We start from the raw sequence: 25636 nt of genomic DNA, 5'->3' as shown, positions 1-25636 counted from the left end.
CTCTTCCAGAGCACCTAGGTTCAGTGTTCCACACCCTCATCAGGCTATTCACAGTTACTTGTGACTCCAGCTCCAGGGGGTCCAACAGCCTCTTCTGGCCTCTGTGGGAACCCCCAAAGATGTGTAACACACACACACATACAGAGAGAGAGAAAAAGAGAGAAATTTGTTTGTTTTTTGAGACAGGGTTTCTCTGTGTAGGCCGGGCTGTTCTGAAACTCACTGTGTAGACCATGCTGGCCTGGAACTCAAAAAGAACCACCTGTCTCTGACCCCTGAGTGCTGGAATTAAAGGCCTATACAACCATGCCCAGCCACACACAGATACATTTTTTTCATCTTTTTTTTTTTTTCCAGTTTTTCAAGACAGGATTTCTCTGTGTAGTCCAGGCTGTCCTGGATTCACTTTGTAGACCAGGCTGGCCTCGAACTCACAGAGATCTGCCTACCTCTGCCTCCCCAAGTGTTGGGATTACAGGTGTGAGCCACAGTGCCCTGGAAGAGAATAAATCTTAAAAAAAAAAATAGATATCATGTAGCAGGGTAGATAATGAGTGAAAGATTGGATGGAGGAGGGAGAAATAGGTGGGTGGAAAAATTCATGTGTGGATCAATGATGTGATGAACAGGTAAATCAATAGATGGATGAATGGGCAAAAATTCTCTCCAGGGCTATGGGTGGATATGTGGACGAATAGACTTATGGAAATATGGATGGATGGATGGATGGATGGATGGATGGATGGATGGATGGATGGCGAGTGGGTCTATTGCTGGATACAGGTGGTGAGTGGATAAAGGACTGTGTGTGGACGAGTGCGTACAAGGGCAGATAAATAGATATATCAGTGTGTGGGTAGACAGTGGCTGAGTTGCACCGAAGGCAATACATGACAAAGGTATATAAAAACTTAAGTCCTGTTCTCCCCTGACATCCTAGTGTGAACCCTCAGCCTGAGTCCCCGAAAGCCTGTCAGGGCAGTTGGCTTCCATGACACACTTGCAGACCACCTGAAAATCTGTAGCCAGAAGCCCTCTGGGGTGGAACCTCAGAGGCAGGTGTCTGCCAGCTCCAGGCTTATTAGCAGTATTTACAGGGGCAATCTACAGTCCCCAGAGGACAGAGAAAGCCTGGTCAGCATGAGACAGCGACTAAAATCCCCAGGGGTGCCTTGGGGCCTCCTGCCTGGCAGAGGAGAGCCCCAGAAAGTAACCCCAAATATCTGGTATCTTGTCTCCTGGTACACAGTAAGCTGGTGTGGGTTTTGTTGGGGACACTCACCTTTGTGACACCCAGTGAGAGTGGCACGAAGAGGCCCACCTGGCGGCTGGAGGAACCCTGCCAGGGGCACCAGCATCGGGTGGGGGCAGGTGCGGAACCAGCTCTGGGCCTGTTGGCACATCTGCCCGATGATCGCCGGATGCGATGTAGCAAAGAAGAGGAGCCTGGCCAGGAGCTCCGTGTACAGGATGCTCCTCTCTGCAGCAAGACAAGGTGTGTCACTTCCCCGGCTGCCCACCACACTGCCACACCATGAGCCCCAGTTCCTACAGAGCTTTGGAAGAGCAGCTGGGACATCTCGGCCCAGGCCCCGTTGTACCATTTCTGTCTGCCTACCCCTGCCTCGGCCAGCAGCCTCCAGGCTCTGCTTACCATGTCCCTCTGCCTGGAGCTCCTCCTCAGGTCAGCCATCCTCCTCCAACCATTAACTGATTAGTTATTCATCTTGCTATTCCCCACATCGGCCTTGACTCTTGGGCTTAAGGGAGCCTTTTACTTCAGCTCCCCAAGTAGCTGAGATCCAGATACATGGTGAGCAGGAGGAGATGAAGGGCAGACTGCTGTGTATGGGTGTGTTGATGGATGGGAAGGTGGATGGCGTGGGAAGGTGGAGGAACGTGAGGGTGGAAGGGTGGTGGATGGGCAGAGCAGTGCAGTGTGGAGGGAAGACAGGAAGGGTGTATAGATGGACAGATGAAAACAGAAAGAAAGATGAAAGGAGAGTAGGAGGTGTGGGGGAGAGGTGAGCTGTGCCTAGCTTTCAAATTCTACCTCTGCCAAACTCATTCCCTGACTCCAGCCCAGTCTCGCCACCCGAGGCTGCTGTTTGATCTCACCTGCAGCCCATCTGGCAGCCCTCAGCCCCCTCCCTGCTCATTAGCCAGGGACAAGCAACTGTGCCTGGCCATAGGCACAGCACAGTACCCCAAGACACCCACAGTAGGTACTTGTGTCCAGTGTGGTTGCACAATCCTGGTGTCCTAGCTCTCTAGAGGCTCACACAGCAGGATTACGAGTTCAAAGCCAGCCTCAGTTAAATAGCATGTCGCTGGCTGAAAAGGAACAGGGGCTAAAGATCCCTCTCAGTGGATAAATGTGCTGCCAAGCCCGTGACCTGAGTTCAGTACCCAGGACCCACAAAATAGAAACAGAATGCCAACTCCCTCATTCTGTCCTCTGACAGCCTGTCCACACACGAGTGACTGATCACGAAGGCACACACACACACACACACACACACACACACACCATTTTTTACGTGGAGGAGGCTGGAATTTTCAGTGGTTAAGAGCATGCACCCACATTAGGTGGCTTATCACCCACTGTAACTCAAACCCCAAGCACCCAACTACTCTAGCCTACGTGGGCATCTGCACGAGCATAAAAAAGAAAAAAAAATGGGGGATCGGAACTGGCTCTGTGACAGCCACAGAGCGGGGCACAGGAAAATAAACTGGGGACGTGCACTGTCTGTGGCGCCCTCTGGCGGCAATATCTGTCACCACACCCATCCGAGGCGGGTGGAAATGAAGCTTTCTGGCTGACGGGGTGTAGGGAAGGATGGCTCAGAGGGTAGCGGTAGCATGTGCTCCCCCCGCATGCACGAAGCCCTGGGCTCCATCCCTAGCACCCGTGAACCAGGAGTAGCGCTGCACACCTGTTGCACGCCTGTCATCCCAGCACTTGGGAGGTGGAGGCAGATTAGGAGTTCAGCACATGATAGTTCAAGGCCAATGAGGGATACACGAAACTGTCTCAGACAGTTTACTAGACACACACACACCAGATATACACACACCACACACACATCAGACACACATACATACCGGACACACACACCCGACACACACCCAACAGAAACATCAGGCACACACCAAAAACACGTAAGATGAACAGAGGTCAAAGACACCAACAGGACACACCTATTTGACACACCCAGAGTGTGGCTTTCCAAACTCTAAGATTTAATATTTTCAAAACTTTATCCTTTAGATGGGCAGGTGTGATGCACACTTTAATCCCAGCACTCAAGAGGCAGAGGCAGGTGGAGCTCTGAGTTTGAGCCTGGTCTACAAAGTGAGTCCAGGACAGCCCAGGCTACACAGAGAAAGCCTGCCCTGAAAAACAGAAAAACAAAACGTTTATCTTTGAATTGTTAGTTTAATTCTTTTAATTTCATTTCACTTTTTCCTTTGCGTGCCTGTGTGCACGTATGCACATGTGCTGTGTCCTGTTGAGTGTGGTCCTGAGGGATCACTTCTCTCTGCCCACTGCCCTGTTGAGTGTGGTCCTGAGGGATCACTTCTCTCTGTCCACTGTCCTGTTGAGTGTGCTGTCAGAGGGTATCCTGAGGGATCACTTCTCTCTGTCCACTGTCTGGGTCACAGGATTGGACTCAGGTTCCAGACTCGCCAGCAGGAGCCTTGATCTAGCGAGCCAGGTAGGTGCCCCCTCCCTCTTACTTTTTGAGACAGGCTCTCTCACTGAGCCTGGAACCCACCTGACCACACCACCCATTCTGGGGTTTCGGGTGCATGCTGCCACCCTGTGCTCTCAGGTGGGACTGGGGATCTGAACTCAGGTCCTCATGCTCGTACAGAGAACACTTTACTGACTGAACCATGTCCCATCTCCCTACCCCCCCCCCCCCTGCCTTTTTTTTTTTTTTTTTTTTTAGGCAGGGTATCTCTGTGTAACCTTAGATGTTCTGGACTCGCTTTGTAGACCAGGGTGGTCTCAAACTCAGAGATCCACCTGCCTCTGCCTCGAGAATGCTGGTATTAACAGTGTGTACCACAGCACCCATCCTTTTTACTTTTGTCATCAGGTCTTTTGTAGCTGAGGTGGACCTTGAACTCCTGATCTCCTTCCTCTGCCTCCTAAGGGTTGGGATGGCAGAACTGCACCTCCACTTCCTTATTCACTCTTCTGGCCTGTCTTACTTTGGGTCACCAGCTCCCTGGGTTATCTCAAGTTGCAAGAACAAAGTACATTCAGCTGCCCTAGTGCCAACAGGATCCTGCAGACCCAAGACGGTGGTCAACCAGCCTGAGCCACACCAGGACAGTCCAGCTGCTCTTGCTCCTCCCCTGTGACCTCAGAACTGCAGGGAGCACCTGCCACCAACATTCGTCCATCATCAGACTGCTGCTTTGTCCCTGGTGTGTTCGCACTGAGGACAAAGTCCATTCTTGTGTTCACTGTCAATTCATTGTTTGTTGGGGAAGGTTATTGTCATTTTTTGTTTGTTTGAGATGGGGTTTCATTGTGTAGCCTTGGCTGTCCTGGAACTCCCTGTGTAGACCAAGCTGGCCTTGAACTCATAGGAATTCACCTGCTTCTGCCTCCCAACTGCTCAAATTAAAGGCTTTTGCCACCATGCCTGCTCTGTCAGTTTTTGTTGTTGTTTTGAGACATTTTTATGGAGCCCACGCTGACCTTGAACCTGAAGTTCAAACTTAGCTGAGGATGACTCTGAACTCCTGACCCTTGCCTTAGTCTCCCAGGAGTGCTGGGCTGACAGCTTTGTCTCCTGTTGAGTCAAGTGGGAGGCTGGGCTGGCTGTTCCTTTGGGAACCCCCAGTGTTAGGGCTCTAGCCTGAGACTCCAGCACCAAACTCAATCTTACTCCCCACCCCCAAACTGTACTTCCAAATAAAATCTTGGGGTAGACAAGATGGCTCTGCAGACAAAAGTGATTGTCACCAACCAGGACCCAATAAGAGAGAAATGAATTTTGAACCTTTGTCCTCTGAGCGCCACATGTGTGCTGTGGCACACACACTCCCATGGTATAAAAACATAAATGTACTTAAATAAATAAAAAGTAACACACAGAACAAGACACCATATGAAGCACCAACTGACAGCTTGGAGAAAAAAGTAGTTTTTTTTTTTATAAAGCTGCACACGCTGGCACACATCTGTAATCACAAGATTGAGCCCAACTTGCGTCACTCAGTGAGACTCTGTCTTAAAAGGAAGAGGCACAATCTTATAGAACACGTGCTTTTCTCCTCTGTGTGTGCATACATGTGTGGCTTATTCAGGCATAATCTCACACTACAGCTCAGGCCTGAGACTTCTGTGTATCCAGGCTAGCACTGAACTTGCAATAATTCTCCTGCCTCAGGCTCCTGAGTTCTGGGAAAACATGTGCACCTACTTTATCTTCCAACAGTGATTATTCTGTGTGCGTTGCATGCATATGTGCTCGCGTGTGCACGCTTGCACGATTGTGTGTGCATGTTCACGTGTGCGTCATATGCATGTGTATGTGCACACATATGTGGTGTCGGGGGTCACTCACCATGAGTGTCTTCCTCGATCACGCTCCACTTTGGTTTTGGTATCACAGGCTCAGCTGGACAGCTGCCAGCGGGACCCACGGCCTCCACCCACACCCAGCATGGGCTGCAGATGTGCGGCACCACAGTTGGCTTCATATGTGAGTGCTGGGCATCTGTGGGCAAATCTTCCTGCTCTCGTGACAAGCACTTTGCTGACTGAGCCATCTTCCCAACCTCGGAGGTTATTCTCATCTTCTGGATTTTATCAGTTAAAAATCCATGGGACTTATTTTTATCTCCTGTCATTTAAGCCTGAACACACTTCCCTTCATTCCCCTGAAATATTTCCTGTCTGGACCTGTCTAGAGGAAATGCAGGTCCAGAGGAAGGGACAGTGTTGCTTTTTCAGGTTTTGCTCCAAAGTTCTTCCAAATTCTACAAGTTAGTATTGAAGGAAGCATCATAGGTTTAGACAAGAAAATTACATCGTGGGTGGATGGAGAGAGAGGTGGGCAGGTGAATGGGTGGATGTGTGGATGGACACATGAATGGAAGGTTGGGGATTGACGAGTGGAGGGTAGATGGATAGACAGGTGGATGAGTGGATAGATGGGCTGACAAATGAATGATTGACAAATGGATGTGTAGGCTGGTGAAAAATCACCCTGCAGTTCCCTGGGAAGGCTGGATTTCTGGAGACCAGCACAGAGCAGGCCCTGTCAGGCTGGGATACTCACCCATGCCCCGGAGCTCCACAGCAGGGCGGCACAGCTGGAGAGCTTCTCTGACCAGACCAACCTCAGGAGAGTCCATGTGAGGGGCACACATGTCAAAGTCATCCAGCAGCTCCTCAATGCCCCCAGAGATGCCGCGGCAGCAAATCCAGCTCATGTTCCCTGTGGAGGATAAGAAGTGAGCAAAATAGGAGCTCTTGCTTCCTGCTGGCTCATTCTGAGAGCTGGAAAATGGTCGCCCTTTACTCCTAGGTTCTGAAGCTCCTCGGTTCTGGCACTGAGGCCAGTGGTTCTCTATCATGGAACATGGAGCTGTGACCTGGACTCCACCCCAGATGCTGCGGCAACCTCTCCCTGCAAGCGTGACTCTCAGAAATGTCTCAGGATTTGCCAGGTGTCTCCTGGGGAAGAATGTCCTTTTTTGAAAAGCATAGGCATGCATGGCAGATGGCAAAATAAGTGGATGGAACAGATATGTAGATAGATTGAGCGTAGACAGATGAATGAACAGATGAATGGATAGAAAGTTGGCTAAATGGATGAAGGTTGAAAGATAGATGGGTGGAAGGATGGGTGGATGGAATTTGGTACTGAAGGGAGAACTAAAAAGTTAAACTAGTGGCAGATAAATGAATGGATAGACAGATAGATATAATTAATGCATGGCTAATAGAGAGGTAGATAGATGGGTATATAAGTAGATGGGTGGATCAATGAATGGTTTGATGGAATGATAGATAAGTGTATGTATGTGTATGTATGGATGAATAGATGGCTGGACACATGGGTGGCTGGGTGGATCAATGGATGGATGGAGATGGATGGGTGGCCGGGTGGGTGAGTGGGTTGGTGGATGGATGGATGGATGGATGGATGGATGGATGGATGGATAAGTGGTGCCTCCTCTAAGGCCCTCATGGCCTCTGTCATGGCGGCTCTTACCCAGAACTTCCTGCTTCAGCTCCTCCATGCGGCCTGCGTGCAGCAGATGGAAGGGTAATTCTGTCAGCTTCCTCCTGTTGGCCACTGTGCCTGAGAACCACAGTGGCTGTGGGGCCACCTGATGGAGGTGGGGAGGGACATCAGCTGGGCTTGAAGTCAAATACTTTGCTTCATCCCACAAACACTGGCCAAGGTGGCACCAGATGTGCTGAAGGAGACAGGGACATAGTGGGAAACAGAGATACTTCCCCACCTCCCACAGCCAGGCTGAGCCAGAGGAAGGGCCCTGAGGCCTGAACAGTTCCAGAAATGGCAGGGAAATAGGGAAGTTCTGCTGGAGGTGGGACTTTGAAGCTGGGCCTCAGAGGATGAGTAGGAGCCTGTCTGGTAAAACACATCAGAACAGTAGCATTGAGGATACTGTGGGGTTCATTGCAGTCCCCAAAACTCAGGAGGGAGAGACAGAAGGACCACTTGAGCCTAAGACCTAGGTCACATTGAACAGAAAGGTAAGACTCCCATCTCAAAAAACAAAATAAAAAACAAATTCACACAGCAATAACATAAACAGAAACCCAGTGACACAGACAAAAGCCTGGAGGCCGTGAGCACTGGCCAATGAGGTCAGAATGAAAGTAGAGGCACTGGGGAGCTATGGGGTGTCAGAGCAGAGGCATAGCCAGACTGCATTCTAGAACTGTCTTTGTGAAGACAGGGTGAAGCAAAGCAGGAGGTCCCGGGCTAGAGGTGGAGGGCAGAGAGAAATCCTGGAGGAGGCAGCAGAGCGAGACTCCACTTGGGAACACAGCATCCAAGCTACTGACACCAAGGCTCAGGAGGGAAAGGACCGGGAGGAATTCTTCGCAGGGCTGCCAGAAGTGGGCCTCTCTGAGTGCGGGGACGTTGTTTTCTGATCTCTTCTATGCGTCCCCAGCAGCCACATGCACCCACGTGTGTATGCGGAGACCACAGTCCTTCTCAATTGCTCTCCAAGTGACTTTTGGAGACAGGCCCCCACTGATCCACAGAGATTGTGCTAGACAGACTGGCCATCAAGCCCCAGAGAGCCACTGAATTCCCCACCACCGGCTGCTGGTTTAGTTTTGTTTTGTTTTATGAGACATGGTCTCACTGTGCAGCCCTAGCTAGCCTGGAAGTCACTATGTTGACCAGGCTGGACTTGAACTCATAGAGATCCACCTGTCTCTGCTTCCCAAGTGCTGGGATTAAAGGTGTGAATCCCACCATGCCTGATCATGTGTGTCTTTTTTATGTTTATTGTATCGTATGTATATGGTTGTTTTTGCCTACATGTATGCCTGTGCACCACATGGGTACACAGAGGCCAGAAAAGGGTGTTGGATTCCTGGACCTGGAGTTAAAGATGTGAGCATCCATGTGAGTGTTGGGAATCAAATAGGTGTCTTCTGCTAGAGCATCTGGTGTTCTCTCTAGCCCCTGGCTTTTTTTATGTGGGTTCAAATACTCACCTAAGAAATAAGTCTTCATGTAAAGAAGAGTCACAGCCCTGTCCTCACATGTATCTGAGAAGACACCCATGGACAACGGGTGAGCAGCTGAGCAGCTGACAGTACAGGATGTGGACCATCTTCACAGAGCCCCAGTGCTGACTGACATTTTTACTTTATCCTCATCAACGTGCAAATACTCAGCGCAAAGTGGCACCCTGTGTCAACTGAGCCCTGCACCCAGAATTACATTGTTGGGCTGAGGGGGTGCCTCACTGCTGTGGTGGGGAACTGAGGTGGATTCAGAGGGTGTGTTGCATGGGAAAGAGGGAGAAGGGGAGTCATGGTGGGGTGCGGCTCTGGGAATGGAGTGCCCAGTGGCCTCACCTTCCGGTCCAGGTTCAGGGGCTTCCCCACGAGTGGCAAGGTGACAAGTTTTTTGGTGCCCTGGCTCCAGGCTCCAGAGAAGAAGTCAGCTAGCACACCATGCCTTTTGGCTCTCTCAGGCCCAGACAGGTATCGAACTTGGATCACCTGGGACAGCTGTCTGTGAAGAAAGAATACAGGCTGATGGCTCAGGGGACAGTGTAAGCTCAAAGGCTGTCTGTCTACCCTCTGTTCTGTTTCTTACTCAACACTGGTCTCTAAAATGACCTCTCTCCCTCCCTCTCTCTCTCTCTCTGTCTCTCTCCCTCTCTCTCTCCCCCCTCTCTAATTTTGCTTCTTGGGGCAATGAGAGCACTCAGTGGGCAGAGGCACTTTCTGCCGTGCCCCATGACCTCAATTTCATTCTTGTCACTTACATCATGGAAGGAGAGAACCAACTCCCACAAGTTGTCCTCTGACCTCCACACACCCTTCCACACACATCAGAAAATAATAAATAAATGTAAAAAGGACTTTTGATTGGGTGTTACAAGACTGTCACTGTAGCTACTCAGAGGCAGGAGGGTCACAGTTCACATCATGTGTGGCCAAATCGGGAGCTCAAGACCAGCCTGGGCAACCTAACAAGATATTATGGGAAATGGAAAAGTGAAAAGAGAACAGCTTAGTACATAAAGCATGAGAATCTCAGTTCAAATCCCCAGTGCACACGTCAAAGCACTGTGAGATGGGAAGAACTGTAACCCCAACGACTGGAAGGGAGCAGAGACAGGAGGAGTCCAAGAGGCTTGCTGTACAGCCATCTTCAAGTTCTCTAAATAGAAGGTGAAGAGTGACCTGAGGTCAACCTCTGTCCTCTAAATGTGGACACAGCAGGCGACAGTACCACAGACATATCTCACAGACAGACAGACAGACACACACACACACACACACACACACAGTGAAAAAGGGGCTGGGGGCATGGCTCAGGGATGGAGCCAATGCCTTGGATCCCTCAGTGAGGGGCTGGGGGCGTAGCTTTATAGGTAGAGCCCCTGCCTAAAATCCCATAGCACCTCAAATAACACTCAAGTAAATGCATGAAACAGAAAACACTGGGACCTGGTTTGTGATAGCTTGCCTGAATACCTCAGAAAAAGAAGTCAAGGATTTGGTTGGGAGCCTTTGCTCTCCAGGTCCCACGAAGACAGTGTCCCTTCTCAGGGCCTACCTGTGCGCAATGGCCAGCAGCATGCATCCATCCACAGGCTTCCTAGTCAGGCAGTGCCCCAGGTCCCGGCGGAGCCGCACCCACAGCAGGGGTGGGAAACGCAGCAGCTCCTTACTAGGAGGGGTCCAGTCCCGGTACACAGCCTGCAGGACTTCGTCATCCAAAGACAGCACATCCTTTAGCTCTGCCTCTGAGAGACCGTACCTGTGAGACAAAGGGGCACAGCATACTGCGAAGGAAGAGGTGTGGGGACTGTTTGTGCAGCCTCTGTCAAGAAACCTCCATATCAGCAGTTGAACAAATGCACCCTGTGGGCACCAGGCCTGGCTGACTCACAGACCACTGCAGGCAACCCCCCCACACCTCTGTAAAACCACACATGGGCCACTTCCAGGCTCAGGGGATCTGACCTGCAGCGAGGCGCGCAAGCCAGCACACTAACATGCACACAGCTACAAGAAGTACGTGAGAGCAGTTGTGGAGGTACGCACTTGAGAGGCAAGAGTCCATGATCTCCATGAGGGCCAGGCCAGTCTGTCCACAGAGCAAGCTCCAGGACAGCAGGGCCATGTAGAGAGACACTGTCCTAGACAACAACAAAACAGGACAAACAAACAAAACAAAACAAATAAATAAAAAGTAGAAAGACTAGCCTGGCATGATGGCACACGCCTGTGAGTCCAACACTCGGGAGGCACAGGCAGGCAGATCTCTGTGAGGCCAGCCTGGTCTACAGAGTGAGTTCCAGGACAGCCAGAGCAGTTATACAGAGAAATTCTGTCTCGAAATAAATAAATAAACAAATATAAAAAGACTAGGGCTGATATAGACAGACAGACATATTTAGTTTGCACAACCATGTCTGTTTTATTATATAATAGTCATAGTACATATTATGTCCATGTCAGGCATAATTCTAGAACTTATTCTATAGGGATGGCAATATGGTTCAGAGGGTGAAGGCAGCAGCTGTCAACAATAACCAGATCAGTTCCATCCCTGGGACCCCCATGGTGGAAGCAGAGAACTGATTCCTGCAAGCTGTCCTCTGGTAGTGGACAGTAGAGGCAGGAGGATCTCTGTGAGTTCCTGACCAGCCTGTATTAACTACTTACTAATATGTTAATAGCTAGCTTAATTGTGTGTTATTAATATATGACATATGTTAAATTATAATTATTAGTAATATACCAATGTCATGTCAGTTATGTTTACATTTTTTGCCATGTTTGCCATGTTTGTATGTTGCTCACAATATAATATTCTGCTTCATGAAAATGTCACTGGTAAATTAACATCAGACATCAAATTAGTGCTTTGTCATCTTTTGCACAGGATGATATGTTGCATGCATGTCCAGGTATCTCTCTGGAGTAACTGTTCTCTGTAGTCTAGACTGCTGAGCAGAGCCCCTGGTTGCACTCAAGGACTTCTCTTGCCCTGTCTGTGTGTTTTCTGTGTGGGCGCTCTAGTCTGCTCTCTCTTGTGATAAAACACTGATGAAGGGCAACTTGGGAAGTAGCCAGGTGTGGTGACTCACTCATTTAATCCCAGAGGCAGGAGGATCTCTTTGAGTTCGAAGCCAGCCTAGTCTACATAGTGAGTTCTAGGGTAGCCAAGGCTACAAAATAAGACCTTGTGTATTAATCATAATAACAATAAAGAAAAAGAAAATCAACTCAGACAAGAAAATGTTTGCTCTCCCTGCAGGTCATGTGTGCTTCATTGCTAATGGGAACCAGGCAGGAGCTCAAGGCAGGGGCTACCTGGAGGCTGGAGCTGGAGCCCAGGGCCGGCACTGCCTACAGTGGGCTGGGCCCTCCTATCAGCTAGTAATTAAGAAAATGGTCCACGGTCTTGCCCACAGGCCACTCCTCTGAGGCAAATCTCCCCCTGAGGTTTCCTCTGCCCAGTGTGTCAGACTGACAATAGGGATAAGCCACCGCTGGAGGTGTATGTGATCTGTGACCACAGTGCCCTAGCCCCACAGAGCAGGCGGAGATGCCCCCAGGCCGCTGCTGCAATCAGTTATAAATGTCAATTTTTTTTTCTTTTTTTAAGACTTATTTATGCATTATGTATTCAGTATTCTGCCTGTATATACACCTGAAGGCCAGAAGAGGGCACCAGATTTTACTATAAATGGTTGTGAGCCACCATGTAGTTGCTGGGAATTGAACTCAGGACCTGTGGAAGAACAGCCAGTGCTCTTAACTTCTGAGCCATCTCTCCAGATCCTCAAATTATTTCTAAGCACTAATTTTACAAAAGAAATGCTCCAGGGACTGGGGAGCTAGCTGGTGTGATGTGTAAAGTGCATAAGCCTGAGGGCATGGGCTTGAATCTCCAGCACCCCTAGAGAAAGCCAGGGACAGCAGGGCATGCACTTGTAATGCCAGTGCTCTGTGATGAGATGGGAGACAGGACAAGCCTACAGGCAGCTGGCCCAGGTGCCCTGAGGCAACAAGACCCTGTCTCAAGCAAGGCTTACACTCAAGACTGCCCACCATGAATGCTCCATAGTACACTATACACACACACACACACACACACAGAGAGAGAGAGAGAGAGAGAGAGAGAGAGAGAGAGAGAGCGCTACATGAAGGGAATCTTCAATGCATTCGCCACAAGAATGATACTGAATTGATAGACAGGACTGATGTCTATCACACCACATCCCCTGCTTGCTGCAATGATTACATGCTACATACATGTCTGAAATATGAACCCATACCCCACAAATACACTAGTTATTTTCTGTCAGTTAAAAAACAATTAAGGATTAGAGAAATGGCTCAGTGGTTAGGAATGCTTGCTACTCTTGGAAAAGACCTGAATTAGTTTTCCAGCACCTATAGCCAGCAGCTCACAATGACCTGTAATGCCAGATCCTGGAGATCTGATGCCCTCTTCTGGCCTCTGCAGGTACCTGCATTCATGTGCACAACCCCTACCTGCTTGACACACACATTCACATAAATAAAAATAAAATAAATCTTTAAAAACTGAATTGAGCTGGGTATGGTGGTGCATGCCTTTGATCTCCGCAATCAAGAGGCAGAGGCAAGAGGATCTGTGTGAGTTTGGGGCCAGCCACAGTTATACAGGCAGACCCTGTCTAAAAAAAAAAAAAATGCACAACAAAACCCTAGAAAAAATAATAAAGCAATGCAGCACAACTCAACACTGAACCGAGGGTTTAAAAAAAATCACTATCTCCGAGCGCAGTGGTGCACACCTGTAATCCCAGCACTCAGGGAGACAGAGGCAGATGAATCACAGTGAGTTTGAGGCCAACCTGTCCAGGACAGCCAAGGCTACACAGAGAAACACAAAAAACAAAACAAACAAACAAATCACATGCTCATCTCAACATGTCAGCAAAGGCCATGATGAAAATTGACAGACTTTGTAATAAAGTATCTTGACCACAGGGAGGGAAAGGCTGTTTAGACAGACAGTCTCAGGTCACAAGCACAGCAGCTGTGGACAGCTGGTCACAGCACAGCCACAGTCACCAGCGAAGAGGACTTTGCACCCACAGCACTGGCTCACTGCTCACACTCAGCTGGCTCCTCTCAGAGTCCAGGGCCCAGCTCGTGAACGCTGCTGCCAGGCTCTGGTCGGGTCCTCTTACTTCAGTGAACAAGCAAGGTACCCCTTACAGACAGACACACACACACACACACACACACACACACTCACAGAGATGACCACTCATGCACAGATATGCACACATACTGACACACAATGACACACACACATGCACAGACACACACAATGACACACATGGACATCCTCAAATACACACAATGTCACACAGACATACACACATACATACTTGCACAAACACAGACACAGACACACATACTGACACACATATACATGCACAGACACACAATGACACACACAGACATCTTTGAGCACAAGCGCATGCACACACACATATTCATGTATGCCCCAGGCTTACCCAATGCAGACAAAGTCTTCATAAGATTTTCTTCTCAGGAGACTGCTGTGTCAAGGCCGACCACACACGCTGAGGCAATAAAGCCATATAACAAACTGACTCCCAACGTTGTGCAGGCACCAAGTGAAATCAGAACAAGGACAAGTATGCCACTCTCTCCTCATCCAACAGAGTAATAAGACAGTAAAAGAAATAAGAGGGACATGATTCTGCATCTAAAAGACCCTCCGACCCCAGCAGGAAACTCTTGGAGCTGATGAAACTTGTGCAAAGCAGCAAGATACAAAATCAACACACAGGGTTGGAGCCCAGGCTCAGCCATGCAGCAGTCACATGCTAACCTCCACAGAGCCTGGGCTCTGTGTAAGTCCCCAAGAAAGGAAAGAAAAGGGTGGTGAGAGAATGTTCTCTAGGAGCATTAGGACCTTAGTGGAATCTGCAGCATCCACGCAAAATGCTGTGTATGGCCAGATCCCAGCCTGCACACTGGAGCACTGTGCTCACTGGCATGAGCGACAGCCTCAGCTAGACACCCTGTTTCAGAGAATAACGTAGAGAGGGAAAGAGCACTGAACACATACAACCAACCAACAAAAAGAGAGTGGAGGGAGGAAAGAGAGGAAAGAGAGAGGAGGGAAGGAAGAGGCAGGGAGGAGGGAGGCAGGCTTACCTGGAACACACAATGTAGCCCAGCACACGAGCCACCAGCAGCTGCCCGTGAGTCTCCTCCAGGCGGATGCAGAGCTGATGTGTGGCTTCCTCGGCTGTGGTGGCCAGGGGCACGGGAACAGTGAAGGAGGACCACTTCCGAGCCTCTTCAAAGGCCAGCCTTAGCCGCCCTGGGTGGCCACACTCTGGCAGGCTGGCCCAGAGGACATCCCTCTGCCCCGGGCTCAGCGTCCTCCTTTCTGCAGCCAGTAGCAGCTGGATGAACTCCTGCCCTTGACTTCCAGACAGGGCCTTCACCTCCCAGTAGGCACAGGGGTCCTTGAGGGTCTGTTGCAGGGTGTGTAACACCTGCTGGCCTGAGCATGTAGAGAGGATGAGGTGCACCCTCGGGGGACACTTGAGGGGCAGCCAGGAGACCCTTCGAGAATGGCATGTGGAATCCAGGTCATCCACAGAGTCCAGGAGCAGAACGAGGGACTCAACGTTTCTCTGAGACACAGTGTGGAGGAGGGTGTGGAAGAAGTGGCCCACCCGGGTATGGGCCTCCAGGACCTGGGCTGGGGGTAGTGGCAGCCCATATGCCAAGCACAGCTGGAAAGAGACGCTGTGGAGGAGGCTACGGGCATCCAGACTCATCTTCGTTGTCCCCAGCAGCCTCAGGATGACCACTGTCTTGTGGCCAAGCAGCCTTGGTACCTGCTGAGCTAGCTTGCACATTAGGGATGTTTTCCCGATGCCTGGTGGTCCATAGAGAACCAAGGGAGTATGGGGCCGGTTCTCATCCTGCCTGAGCTGCTGCCCCAGCTGGGCCAGGAACTCCTGGTGACCACAGAAGATCCTGGTGGTCTCTGTGCTCTGCCAGAGGTGGTGGCGGATCTCCTGGTAGAGCCAGCCCAGCTCCTGTCTGGCCAACTCTAGCTCTCGAAGCTGCTCCAGGACCTGATGGTTGGTTCTGGCCACAAACTGCTCACTTAGCTCTTTCAGGTAGCGGGCATGAGCCTTGTTCTTGGGGTTGACCAGGTCACGGGTCCAGGGCAGGCAGTGGGACTTCAGGGCTCCAGGCTGAGCATTCAGTATGCGCCCCTTAAGGCCACTGAGAAGACTCTGGGCGTTGGTATCCAGGCAGCCATCTGCCAACCGGTCCACCATCTTCAGAGAGCAATCATCCAAGATGTGTTTACTAAGGTCCTGTACATCTCTCAAGAAGATGGTGGCTCTCTGGTCCCCTCGAGCTGAGCTCAGGAGGCCCTGCTCGATCTCCCATTCAATGACTACAAGACAGAGCAAGAGAAGGACTCATCAGGGTCGCTGTGGCCTGAGACAGGCTGTTAGGAGGTGTGTTTCAGAGGGGCAGCTTTCGAAAGCCAAGTTGGGATGTGTGTAGTAGGTATGGGGGGTATTTACACACTACACCACCTCTAGGGTGTCAGGCCAGGAGCTCAATGGCTGATGGCCCAATGGAAACTGTGGGCTTCAGGTTCAAGAAGAGACTTTGTTTCAAAAAAAAAATCAGGTAGAGCAAAGAGCAACGCTGATATACTACTCTGGCCTCCATTTTCATACCCCCGCCACGGGCCCATACATACACACACACACACACACACACACACACACACACACACACCCTGTCCACAGCTGGGCAGGGTGGGGCCCGCCTGCAATTCCAGCCCTCAGGAGGCCCAGGAGAGAGTTGCTGGGATGTGGCCAGCCTGGACTATAAAACATTTTTATAAAATAAATAAATAAATCTTTTTACATTTATTTATTTAGTGAATTAGTTGCGGAGGGTGTGGGTGTGGGTGCCACCAAGTGTGAGGGAGGTCAGAGGTCAAGTTCTCTCCTTCTACCACAAGGGTCACTGGGACTGAACTCAGATTGTCAGGCTATGTGGCAGGCACCTTTATCTCCTGAAGTTCTAAGCCAGCCTAGAGTGCACAGAGAGACCATGCCTCAAAAGAAAAAAATTAAAATCATGCAGTGCGTAATCCCATTAATAAGAAATGTCCAGAGCAGGTGCGTGCATAGGCAGCAGATGAGTGGCCTTTTGCACCTAGACTAGGGGAACAGGGGTTGCTCCGAACTAGAATGAGGTGGCAGTATACAGCCTGGTGAGTATTAAATGCCCCCTAATTGTTTGCTTTACAGATAGGGATTTCAGCCTCTTTTCCTCCCCACCGACGTTCCTATTGTCATCATGGGCCACCACCCAGCCCAGTGTTACCAGTATTGGAAGAACAAGCTGTACCCAAAGTCTCACTTCTGCCAGGTATCCCTGATGCTAAGATCCCTGTCTTTGACTTGGGGTGGAAGAAGGCAAAAGTTGATGAATTCCCACTTTGTGGCCACATGGTATCAGATGAATGTGGACAGCTCTCTTCTGAAGCACTGGAGGCTGCTCATATTTGTGCCAACAGATACATGGTGAAGAGTTGTGGCAAGGATGGCTTTCATATTCTAGTGAGGCTCCACCCTTTTCATGCCATCCAAATCAACAAGATGCTGTTCTATGCTGGGGCCAACAGGCTCCAGAGAGGTATGTGTGGTGCCTTTGGGAAGCCCCAGGGCACACTGGCCACCTCATCATGTCTATCAGCACGAAACTTCAGAATAAGGAGCATGTGATTGAGCTCTGTGTAGAGCCAAGTTCAAGTTCCCTGATCGCCAGAAGACTCAGAGAAGTGGGGCTTTACCAAGTTTTATGAAGATGAATTTGAAGACATGATTGCTGAGAAGTGGCTCATTTCTGATGACTGGAGGTCAAATATATCCCCAATCGTGGTGCCCTGGACAAGTGCCCTTTTCCCTGAGGGTGTCCACAGTGCTCTCCTGTACCCTACCAAAATCGTGTTCCGTAATAAATCTCAGATCCAATCTGCTTTAAGAAAATGAGAATTCCAGCTCTGTGAGTGGCACCTCAGTGTGTCTTCTTCGGACAGTCAACAAACACTCATGCTTTAGCCTCTGCAGTCTGCATGGGGACTCGGCACTGAGGTCACCCCAGGATACAGGTAATGAGTGAGTGAGATCATGCTGCCAGATACGGGCGATGGGGACGTGGTGGCTGTGGAAGCAGAGGAGGGAGGAGGGATTTGTGCAGAGCTGTGCGTCTTTACGAACTGGCTAGGTGGAGGACCACTGCTGCCTGGGAAAAGCTTGGCAGGCCAAAGATAAGTCTGTTACGCCACACAGTTCTGATATTGTACTAAGACTGCAGCAGACACACCCACGTGAATATGCTCAAGCATGTGTCAATGAGATTTTTTGGTTTTTTTACAAACACAAGCGGTAGGCTGGCTGGTCCCTGCAGCAGGCTGTACTGTAGCTGCCCAAGGACGCCTTCATCATTCAAAGATTGAGCTCTATACAGCTCTGGCTGTCCTGGAACTATAGACCGGGCTAGCCTCAACTCAAGAGATCCGCCTGCCTCTGCTAGGAGTAAAGACATGTGCCACCATACCTGGCTTGTCCTTATTTTTTAATAATGTGCAAATGTGTGGGTGTGCACACGTGAGTACCAAGTCTCTGGCTGCAGAAGAGAACTGAACTCTCAGGGAGTAGCCAGCACTTCAATACTGAGCTATTTTCCCAGCAATGCCTGGGACTCTTATTTTCTTTTAAAATAATTTATTTAATATTATTTTATATGCATTAGTGTGAATGTGTCATATCCCTTGGAATTGGCTGTACAGACAATTGTGGGTGCTGGGAATTGAGTCCTTTGGAAGGGTAGACAGTGCTCTTAACACCGAGCCATCTCTCTATCCCTGGGACTCTTATTTCCTAGCAGCCTGAACTCATGCTGACTTATCTCAGGAGGCTCTTGTTTTGAAGTGGCAGCTAGATCTGAGAAGTTATTTTTGAAGCCCTCTGGGCTCAGTGGAGGCTCCCAGCTCTCCACAGATGGAAGAGCCAGGCCCTTGGAGACCCTACATTCCAGTCAGGGACAAGAGTCAACCAAAGTCCTCTCCAAGGCAGAGGACCGTTACCTTTGGAGGCTGAGGCAGGAGGATCCAAGGTCAGCCTGGGTGAATATAAGAAAAAGCTGGACAGAAGGACCTGGTGTTGTCTGAAGTTTAGTTAACTGGAATGCACCAGTGTTAAGTTAAACTCTGAGTCTTGACACATGTTCAGCAGAACTTGTGTATATACATTCCTGGGCTTGTGGCTCAGTGGGTAGAGCACTTGCCTAGAGCAGAGGTCTTGAGCTCCACCCCAACATGACATGAGCCCAGTGATGCACACCTCGTTCTCAATACTCCGGAGGCAGAGGCAGGGCATCAGGAGTTGAAGGTCATACTTGGCTACATAACAGGTTCAAGGCTAGCTTGCGCTACATGGAAGCCTATCAAAAAAAAAAAAAAAAATCAGCCAGTCAAATCTCAACAGGCAGCCTGGTCTACAGAGTGAGTTCCAGAACAGCCAGGACTACACAGAGAAACCCTGTCTTAAAAAAAATAAAAGAAACAAAACAAAAATCCTCCAAGAAACTCGGTGTGGGGGTTGGGGATTTAGCTCAGTGGTAGAGCGCTTGCCTAGCAAGACCCTGGGTTCGGTCCTCAGCTCTGGAAAAAAAAAAGACAAAAAGAAACTCGGTGGGTGAAGAGTTGGCCTTGTATTTGTGAGGAGCACAGTTTGCATCCTTAGCACTTACATAGAAGCTTAGTGAGGTGGTGCCCTGGGACCTAGCACCCTGGGAAGTGGGACAGAAACGCTGGAGCAGGATGGTAGCCGAGGAGAGCTCAATCTGTGAGCTCTGGACTCAGGGAGAGATGCCGCCTCAATGTACAGTAGGGAGATACCTGCAGCTCAGGCCACACATTTGCACACATACATGTGCACCTACACACACATGAGCATCCTCACACATGTGCACGCACACACGCGCGAGCATGTATGAAGGATGTGAAGGGCCTTGCCACCAAACTTGACAATCTGAGTTCAACTCCTGTAAAATGTCCTCTGACCTTCACCTGTCTCCATGGCTGGCACATATACCTCCCCTGCCAATAATAAATTCATACAAATTCAATATAAATTCATATAAAAATGAATGCAGGGAGTTCTAGGACAGCCAGGGCACAGAAGAGGAACCCTGCCTCAAAACATTCCTGGACAACTTTGGTCCCAGGCAAGCTGACATAGTGGCCACCCTGGGAGACAGGAGGGCAGAGCCAGGGCACAGAAAGAGGGTCCTGGAGATGGACACTGGATTGCCCAGGGCTGTGCAGTCTCCTGGGAGCCAGCAGGGTTGATGACTGAGGTGACACACTTGCATTTGAGGTCCTGTGTCACATAAACCTCTGGGGGTTCCCTGGGCCTCACCTGACCGATGGTAGCATGTCCATTGCTCCTGGCTGATGAGGCCTTGCCTCCAGGCCTCCTGGGCTCCAGCTCTTAGGATAGAGGTCAAGGTGGCTTCCTCTGGCCCTCGGGCCTCCATGGAGCCCGGAGGCTGCAGGACGTAAGTGGGAGGAATGGTGTTATCGTCTCTCCGAAAATATCTGGCCACCAGCTCCAGATCTTCAGGCCTGGAGGTCAGCTGAGCCCTCAGTACATCCCACTCCTTCTCCTCAATCCGTGCAGGAACTGGGCAGGGGCCATACTGGTCTCCCAGGAGGGCCTGGCAGGGAGGTAAATGAGGCAGGGTTAGGGCTCAAACTCCACTGGACCCTGAACTCTGCGACTGTGAAGGAAGCACACTGAGGTCTGAACACCAGCCTGGTGGGGACATTATGGTGACTATTACACAAAAAAGCAAGGCCAGAGGCTGGGTGTGAGGCCTGAGGCAGGAGGACTGTGAGTTCTAGAGCACAGTAGACAGTAATGGAAGTAATGTCTCAGAAGAATGAGGAGCTGTGCCTGGTGCGGTGGGGCACACCTGGAATCCCAGCACTCAGCTAGGCAGAGGCAGGCAGATCTCTGTGAGTTTGAGGCCAGCCTGGTCTACAAAGAGAGTCTAGGACAGCCAAGGCTACACAGAGAAACCCTGACTGGAAAAACTGACCAACCAACCAATCAAACAAACAAACAACTGAAACACACACTAAAAGAATGAAGTGCAACAACAGGAGCTGCACAGTGGAGGAGAGGGCAGAAAGATACCCAGAAGCAGTAGCTGAGGAGGGCCTGCGCGTGCGCACATGTGAACCCGTGTGTGCAAGTGTGCACATGTGGAAGGTGTGTGTGCGCTTGCGCTCAGGCACATGTGAAGGAGACAGGTGAGTTTCTGGTGTTTTGAGTCCAGGCTCTCATATTGCCCCGGTTAGCTCCCGCCTCACCCTCCTGAGCATCTGGGCAGAAGACCAGGCGTCCGTGGTGATGGACAGCTTCTCCAGAGGGAGCACCTTGCAGCCTCAGGCTGCAGCTGGCCCGGCCAGCCTCGGAGGAGGCAAATGTGCAGCCAGCTAGAGTTAGTGTGCTTGGGAAGTGCTGGGAGCAGCCAGCAGGGGCCCCATGAGGCCCAGCCTCTAAAGGAGGTGCACGGGGAGCCTGTAGCCTGCTAATGACTTATTTATCACAGGCCCATCTCTCCAGGGCACCAGTGTGGGTATGATTTTCGTGGAAAGTCCTCCTAACAGGAGTGACAGTGACAGTCAGACTGTGGGAACAGAGGGACAATATCGGAGGGAAATCAGCAGAGCTCAGCTGTGGTGCCAGAGGTCTAGAAGGTCCCCAGCACTGGTGGTGTGTATGGAGGAGGCCTGGGGGATGATCCTCCCCCATGCAGCTGGTGCCACTCTGTGTTTTCCCAGCCTGCAGGGCTGAGAGTCAGCTCCTCCGAGGTGTCGCCTAGCTACCCCACCCTCTCTCTCTGAAAGCATTTTTGTGCTTGGGTGTATTTCCCACTTCTCATCTTAAAAACATTTTTCAGTGTTGGCAGGATGGCTCAGTGAATAAAGGCATTTGCCACAGAGCCAGACAGCCTGAGTTTAATCCTAGAACACTCATGGTGGGAGCTTCAAGCAAAGTGACTCCTGCAGGTTGGTCTCTGATCTCCACATCACACCGAGGCCTGTACCCCATATGAGGCCTGTACCTCATAAATAAATAAAAATAAAGAAAAACCTTGAGCTGGACAAGTTGGGGGCACAGACTTGCCATCCCTGCACTCCAGGGATGGAGGCAAGAGGATCAAGTTAATGACTAGCTTTAGCTACATAGTCAGTTTGGGCCATCCTGGGCTATCTGAGAGCTTGAGAAAGAACAAATCCAGTTCTCTTTTGCAAACTCAACATGATTGTTAGGTCTTTGGGAAATTAAATTTAGGGGCATGGAAAAAGAACTGAGAAGGAGAGTTACAAGCATAAGGGCATGTTTATCTCGTGTGTGTGTTCTCTTGAGTGCACATATACATATGTGGCCTCTGCATATGGAGGCAAAGATTCACACTGTGTGACTTCTAGTCCTCTATTAATTTTTTAAAGTTTATTTACCTGTATGGTGTGCTACTGTGAGTGCAGTTTTCCACCGATGCCAGAAGAGGGCATTGGATCCCGTGAAGTTGAAGTTATAGGTGTCTGTAAACTGCCTGATGTGGGTGCTGGCTCCTCTGTGATTACAGCAGGCTGAGCTGTAATCCTAACTGCTGAGCCATCTCTCCAGCCCTCATTTTCTTTTTTGAGACAGCGTCTTTCTCTGAAAACCTAGAGCTCATCAATGGCCTAGACTGTCAGTAAGCTCCAGGGATCCAATCTGTCTTTGCCTGCTGGGTGCTCTGGATCTGAACTCAGGTCCTCGTGCTCACACACCAAACACTTTCTACACTGAGCCTCCCCTGCCATGCCTGAGAAAATAATTAAAACATGCTGGTAGCCATGTGCAAAGAGGAGACTAGGACACAATTTGAAGACACCAAAGGTACTATAGTTAAAAGTTAAGACATGGCCAGGGATGGTGGCACACACCCTTTATCCCAGCACGCTAAATCCAAGGCTAGCGTGCTCTACATAGCAAGCTCCAGGACAGTCAGGGACATTAAGGTAGGAGGATGGGACATCTGGAGGTCTAGAGGAGTAGGCAGATCAAGTTGAAAGTGGATTTAAAAAGACAAAGTATATGAAGGAATAAAATTGTCAAAGAAGACTTCTTTTTTTTTTTTTCAAGACAGGGTTTCTCTGTGTAGCCTTGGCTGTCCTGGAGTTGCTCTGTAGCCCAGGCTGGCCTTGAACTCACAAAGATAGGCCTGCCTCTGCCTCCCCGAGTGTTGTGCCACCACGCCTGGCAAAGAAGACATTTTTTAAAAATATTCATTTAAAAAAGACTTGTGGATTCAAACAATCCTCCTGCCTCCCAAGTAGGTGAAATGACAGGCGTTTGAACGGAGGCTCAGGCACACAGTCCACCTTCTTCTGTCTTGTGCTTTCAGGGAGACTTACTCTCTGAAGCGGCGCTAACATCTGAAACATTCTAGAAAGCCGGAGACTGCTAATCCATGCTGTCAACACTCACCATGCTCCAGGCAATGGGAACAGTGCTGCACAGGGTCTGCAAGACTGTGAGTGCGCGTGCACACAAGAGTGCCGTGACCAAAGAGGTCAGAAGAGGCATCAGACCCCCAGGAGGGCGAGTTATGCAGCCGTGCACTGCGAGGCATTCTGGGAGATTCACAGTGGTCCTCTGCAAGAGCAGTACAGGCTCTTAACTCCTGGATCTAGGGGTATTTTCTTTGTTTGTTTATTTTGTTTTGTTTCAAAATAGAGCCTCACCATGTAGCTCTGTCTATCCTGGAACTCTCTTTGTAGCCCAGGCTGGCCTCAAAGTCTCACAGCTCCTCCTGCCTCTGAAGTGCTGTGACTAAAGAAGTGTACCAGCTTGTTTTGTTTTTCATTTTTTGAGACAGGGACTGGAATTTGGTGGCCAAGGATGACCTTAAACTCCTGATCTTTCTGCCTCCACCTCCTGAGTGCTAGAATTACAGGCCTACACCCAGCTCGGAGATTATTTTGGTAATAGAGGAGGTACAGGTGTATGTATGGGTGGCTACCCTGTTCTAGACCAACTGAAGCATGGAGACGAAAAACACACTCCTAATAATATGAGTTTCTACTTTCTCTATTGTTTCCCAGAATCCCAACATTTCACAGATATAAAGTGGACCAGGTGCGAAAGGTGAGGAGAGGTTCATACCTAACTGGAATGTTTCCTCCCAAGCTCACTCTCCAGCTCACTTACTGTGTTTGATTACTAATGTCTGGTGCCTGGCTACTTCTGAGGAGGACATTCGTAATGTCTGCCCTAGCCAGTCTAAGGGTTTTGGGATGTTAGCTAAAGTGCCACCACCTCTCCCTCTCTTTTGTTTGCATAGCTGTCAGGGACCACATTCTGGTGATGGAAAAAGAACAAGGGCAACGCCGCCTACCCTGACACACTCACCACGAAAGCTGGGCCTATGGATGTTTTCTGACAGCGATCAAGTTCTTCCAAGCAGAGTTCTGTGGTCAAGTGGTCAGTGGCCTGTGTGTTCCGAATACCCCACCTCAGATCAACCACCTGGGAATCAGAAGGGTGAGGTTTCTGTGAGCGAATTGTTTTGCAGTTTTTTTGACTGAAGAATAGTATCTTCCAAGCAGCTTTGGCAGTATGTCTTTCCTAGGGGATTCTAGATTAGACAAATTTGGGGCTAAGGATGTACCTAAGTAGTGGACTGTTTGCAGAGAACCCAGTGAGGGGCTGGAGGCATGGTCTGTAGTAGATGATTTCCATAATGAGCACAATTTCTAGATTCCATTCTGTACCAGAATAAAAGAACGAAAACGACACTCCTTTAGTCCCAGAACTCGGGAGGCAAAGGCAGGCAGATCTCTGTGAGTTCAAGGCCAGTCTGGTTAACAAAGTGAGTTCCAGGACAGCCAGGGCTGTTATACAAAGAAACTTGTCTCGAAAAATATTCAAAAAGAAAAAAAATGGATCTTTGGTATAATTTGTTGTGATTCAGACCTGGGACAAGCAGCTGAGGTGTCATTTTAACCAAAGTGGACCTGACCCCCAGGTTTTCCCAGCATCCCTCAGTCCCTACCTCTTACAGGCATACCCACCCTCTACCCTGAACTTTCCAGCCTTGGGGAGGGGTGCTTACTTTCCCTCCCCGAGGAGCACTGAACTATATAATCCAGACATTTTGGTTCCCTTCTCTCTCTCTTTCTGCTCTCTCTCTCTTCTCTGCATGGCACTTTTTCTCTCTTTTTCTCTATGCTCCTGCCCTCCACCCCGACCCCACCGCCGCTTTTTTGTCTTCCCCTACATGTTAACCTCCCGGGTACTGGTCCCTGGGAATGGTGAACTCACCGAGAGCTGCCCCAATAGGCCTGCATTTCTATACTCTAACTTGGCTTGAACTGGCTATTTTTGTGGGCAGAAGAATGCTTATCATAATCGTGAGAAAAGAGATAGACCACAATAAGGAGACATCTTTGGCTATCTTCCAGGATTTCCAGTTGAGACTCTGAGAAGGTCACAGTCATGAACTGCAAGAAAAGTCCCCTGGGCTCCTAATGCTGAGGCAGGAAGGAAGGTTTTGAATAAGGCCTGTCTGAGCTACACAAAGATACTCAAGAAAAAGGAAAGAGAAGAGAAGAACGAAACGACACTCCTTTAGTCCCAGAACTCGGGAGGCAGAAGAGGAGAGGAGAGAACAGAGGAGAGAACAGAGGAGAGGAGAGGGGAGGGGAGGGGAGGGGAGGGG

At 49.8% G+C, this 25636-nt stretch overlaps 1 protein-coding gene and 1 pseudogene across 3 annotated transcripts in view; one reads left to right on the top strand and one right to left on the bottom strand.

The window, feature by feature from the left end:
* Nwd1 (NACHT and WD repeat domain containing 1) overlaps positions 1-25636 on the bottom strand; it is a 72256-nt gene that overhangs the window by 37838 nt on the left and 8782 nt on the right. For all 3 annotated transcript variants that reach the window (XR_008719006.1, XM_055597328.1, XM_055597329.1), the window contains exons 3-10: positions 24328-24444; positions 20278-20575; positions 14957-16226; positions 10317-10520; positions 9104-9263; positions 7248-7365; positions 6309-6467; positions 1283-1480 (exon numbers count right to left, since the gene is read on the bottom strand). Coding sequence is in view for 2 of the 3 variants with exons in the window: in XM_055597328.1 (XP_055453303.1) it covers positions 1283-1480; positions 6309-6467; positions 7248-7365; positions 9104-9263; positions 10317-10520; positions 14957-16226; positions 20278-20575; positions 24328-24444 (2524 nt within the window). In the remaining variant the exon portion in view is untranslated. The remainder of the gene's footprint in view (positions 1-1282; positions 1481-6308; positions 6468-7247; positions 7366-9103; positions 9264-10316; positions 10521-14956; positions 16227-20277; positions 20576-24327; positions 24445-25636) is intronic.
* On the top strand, positions 17150-17581 carry LOC129669199 (60S ribosomal protein L10-like; annotated as a pseudogene).

Source organism: Psammomys obesus, unplaced genomic scaffold, assembly GCF_907164565.1.
Source record: "Psammomys obesus unplaced genomic scaffold, mPsaObe1.curated_primary_1811, whole genome shotgun sequence".
NCBI classification, from domain to species: Eukaryota; Metazoa; Chordata; class Mammalia; order Rodentia; family Muridae; genus Psammomys; species Psammomys obesus.
Note: the sequence above shows the minus strand (reverse complement) of the source record. Positions and strands in the feature narration are given on the sequence as shown.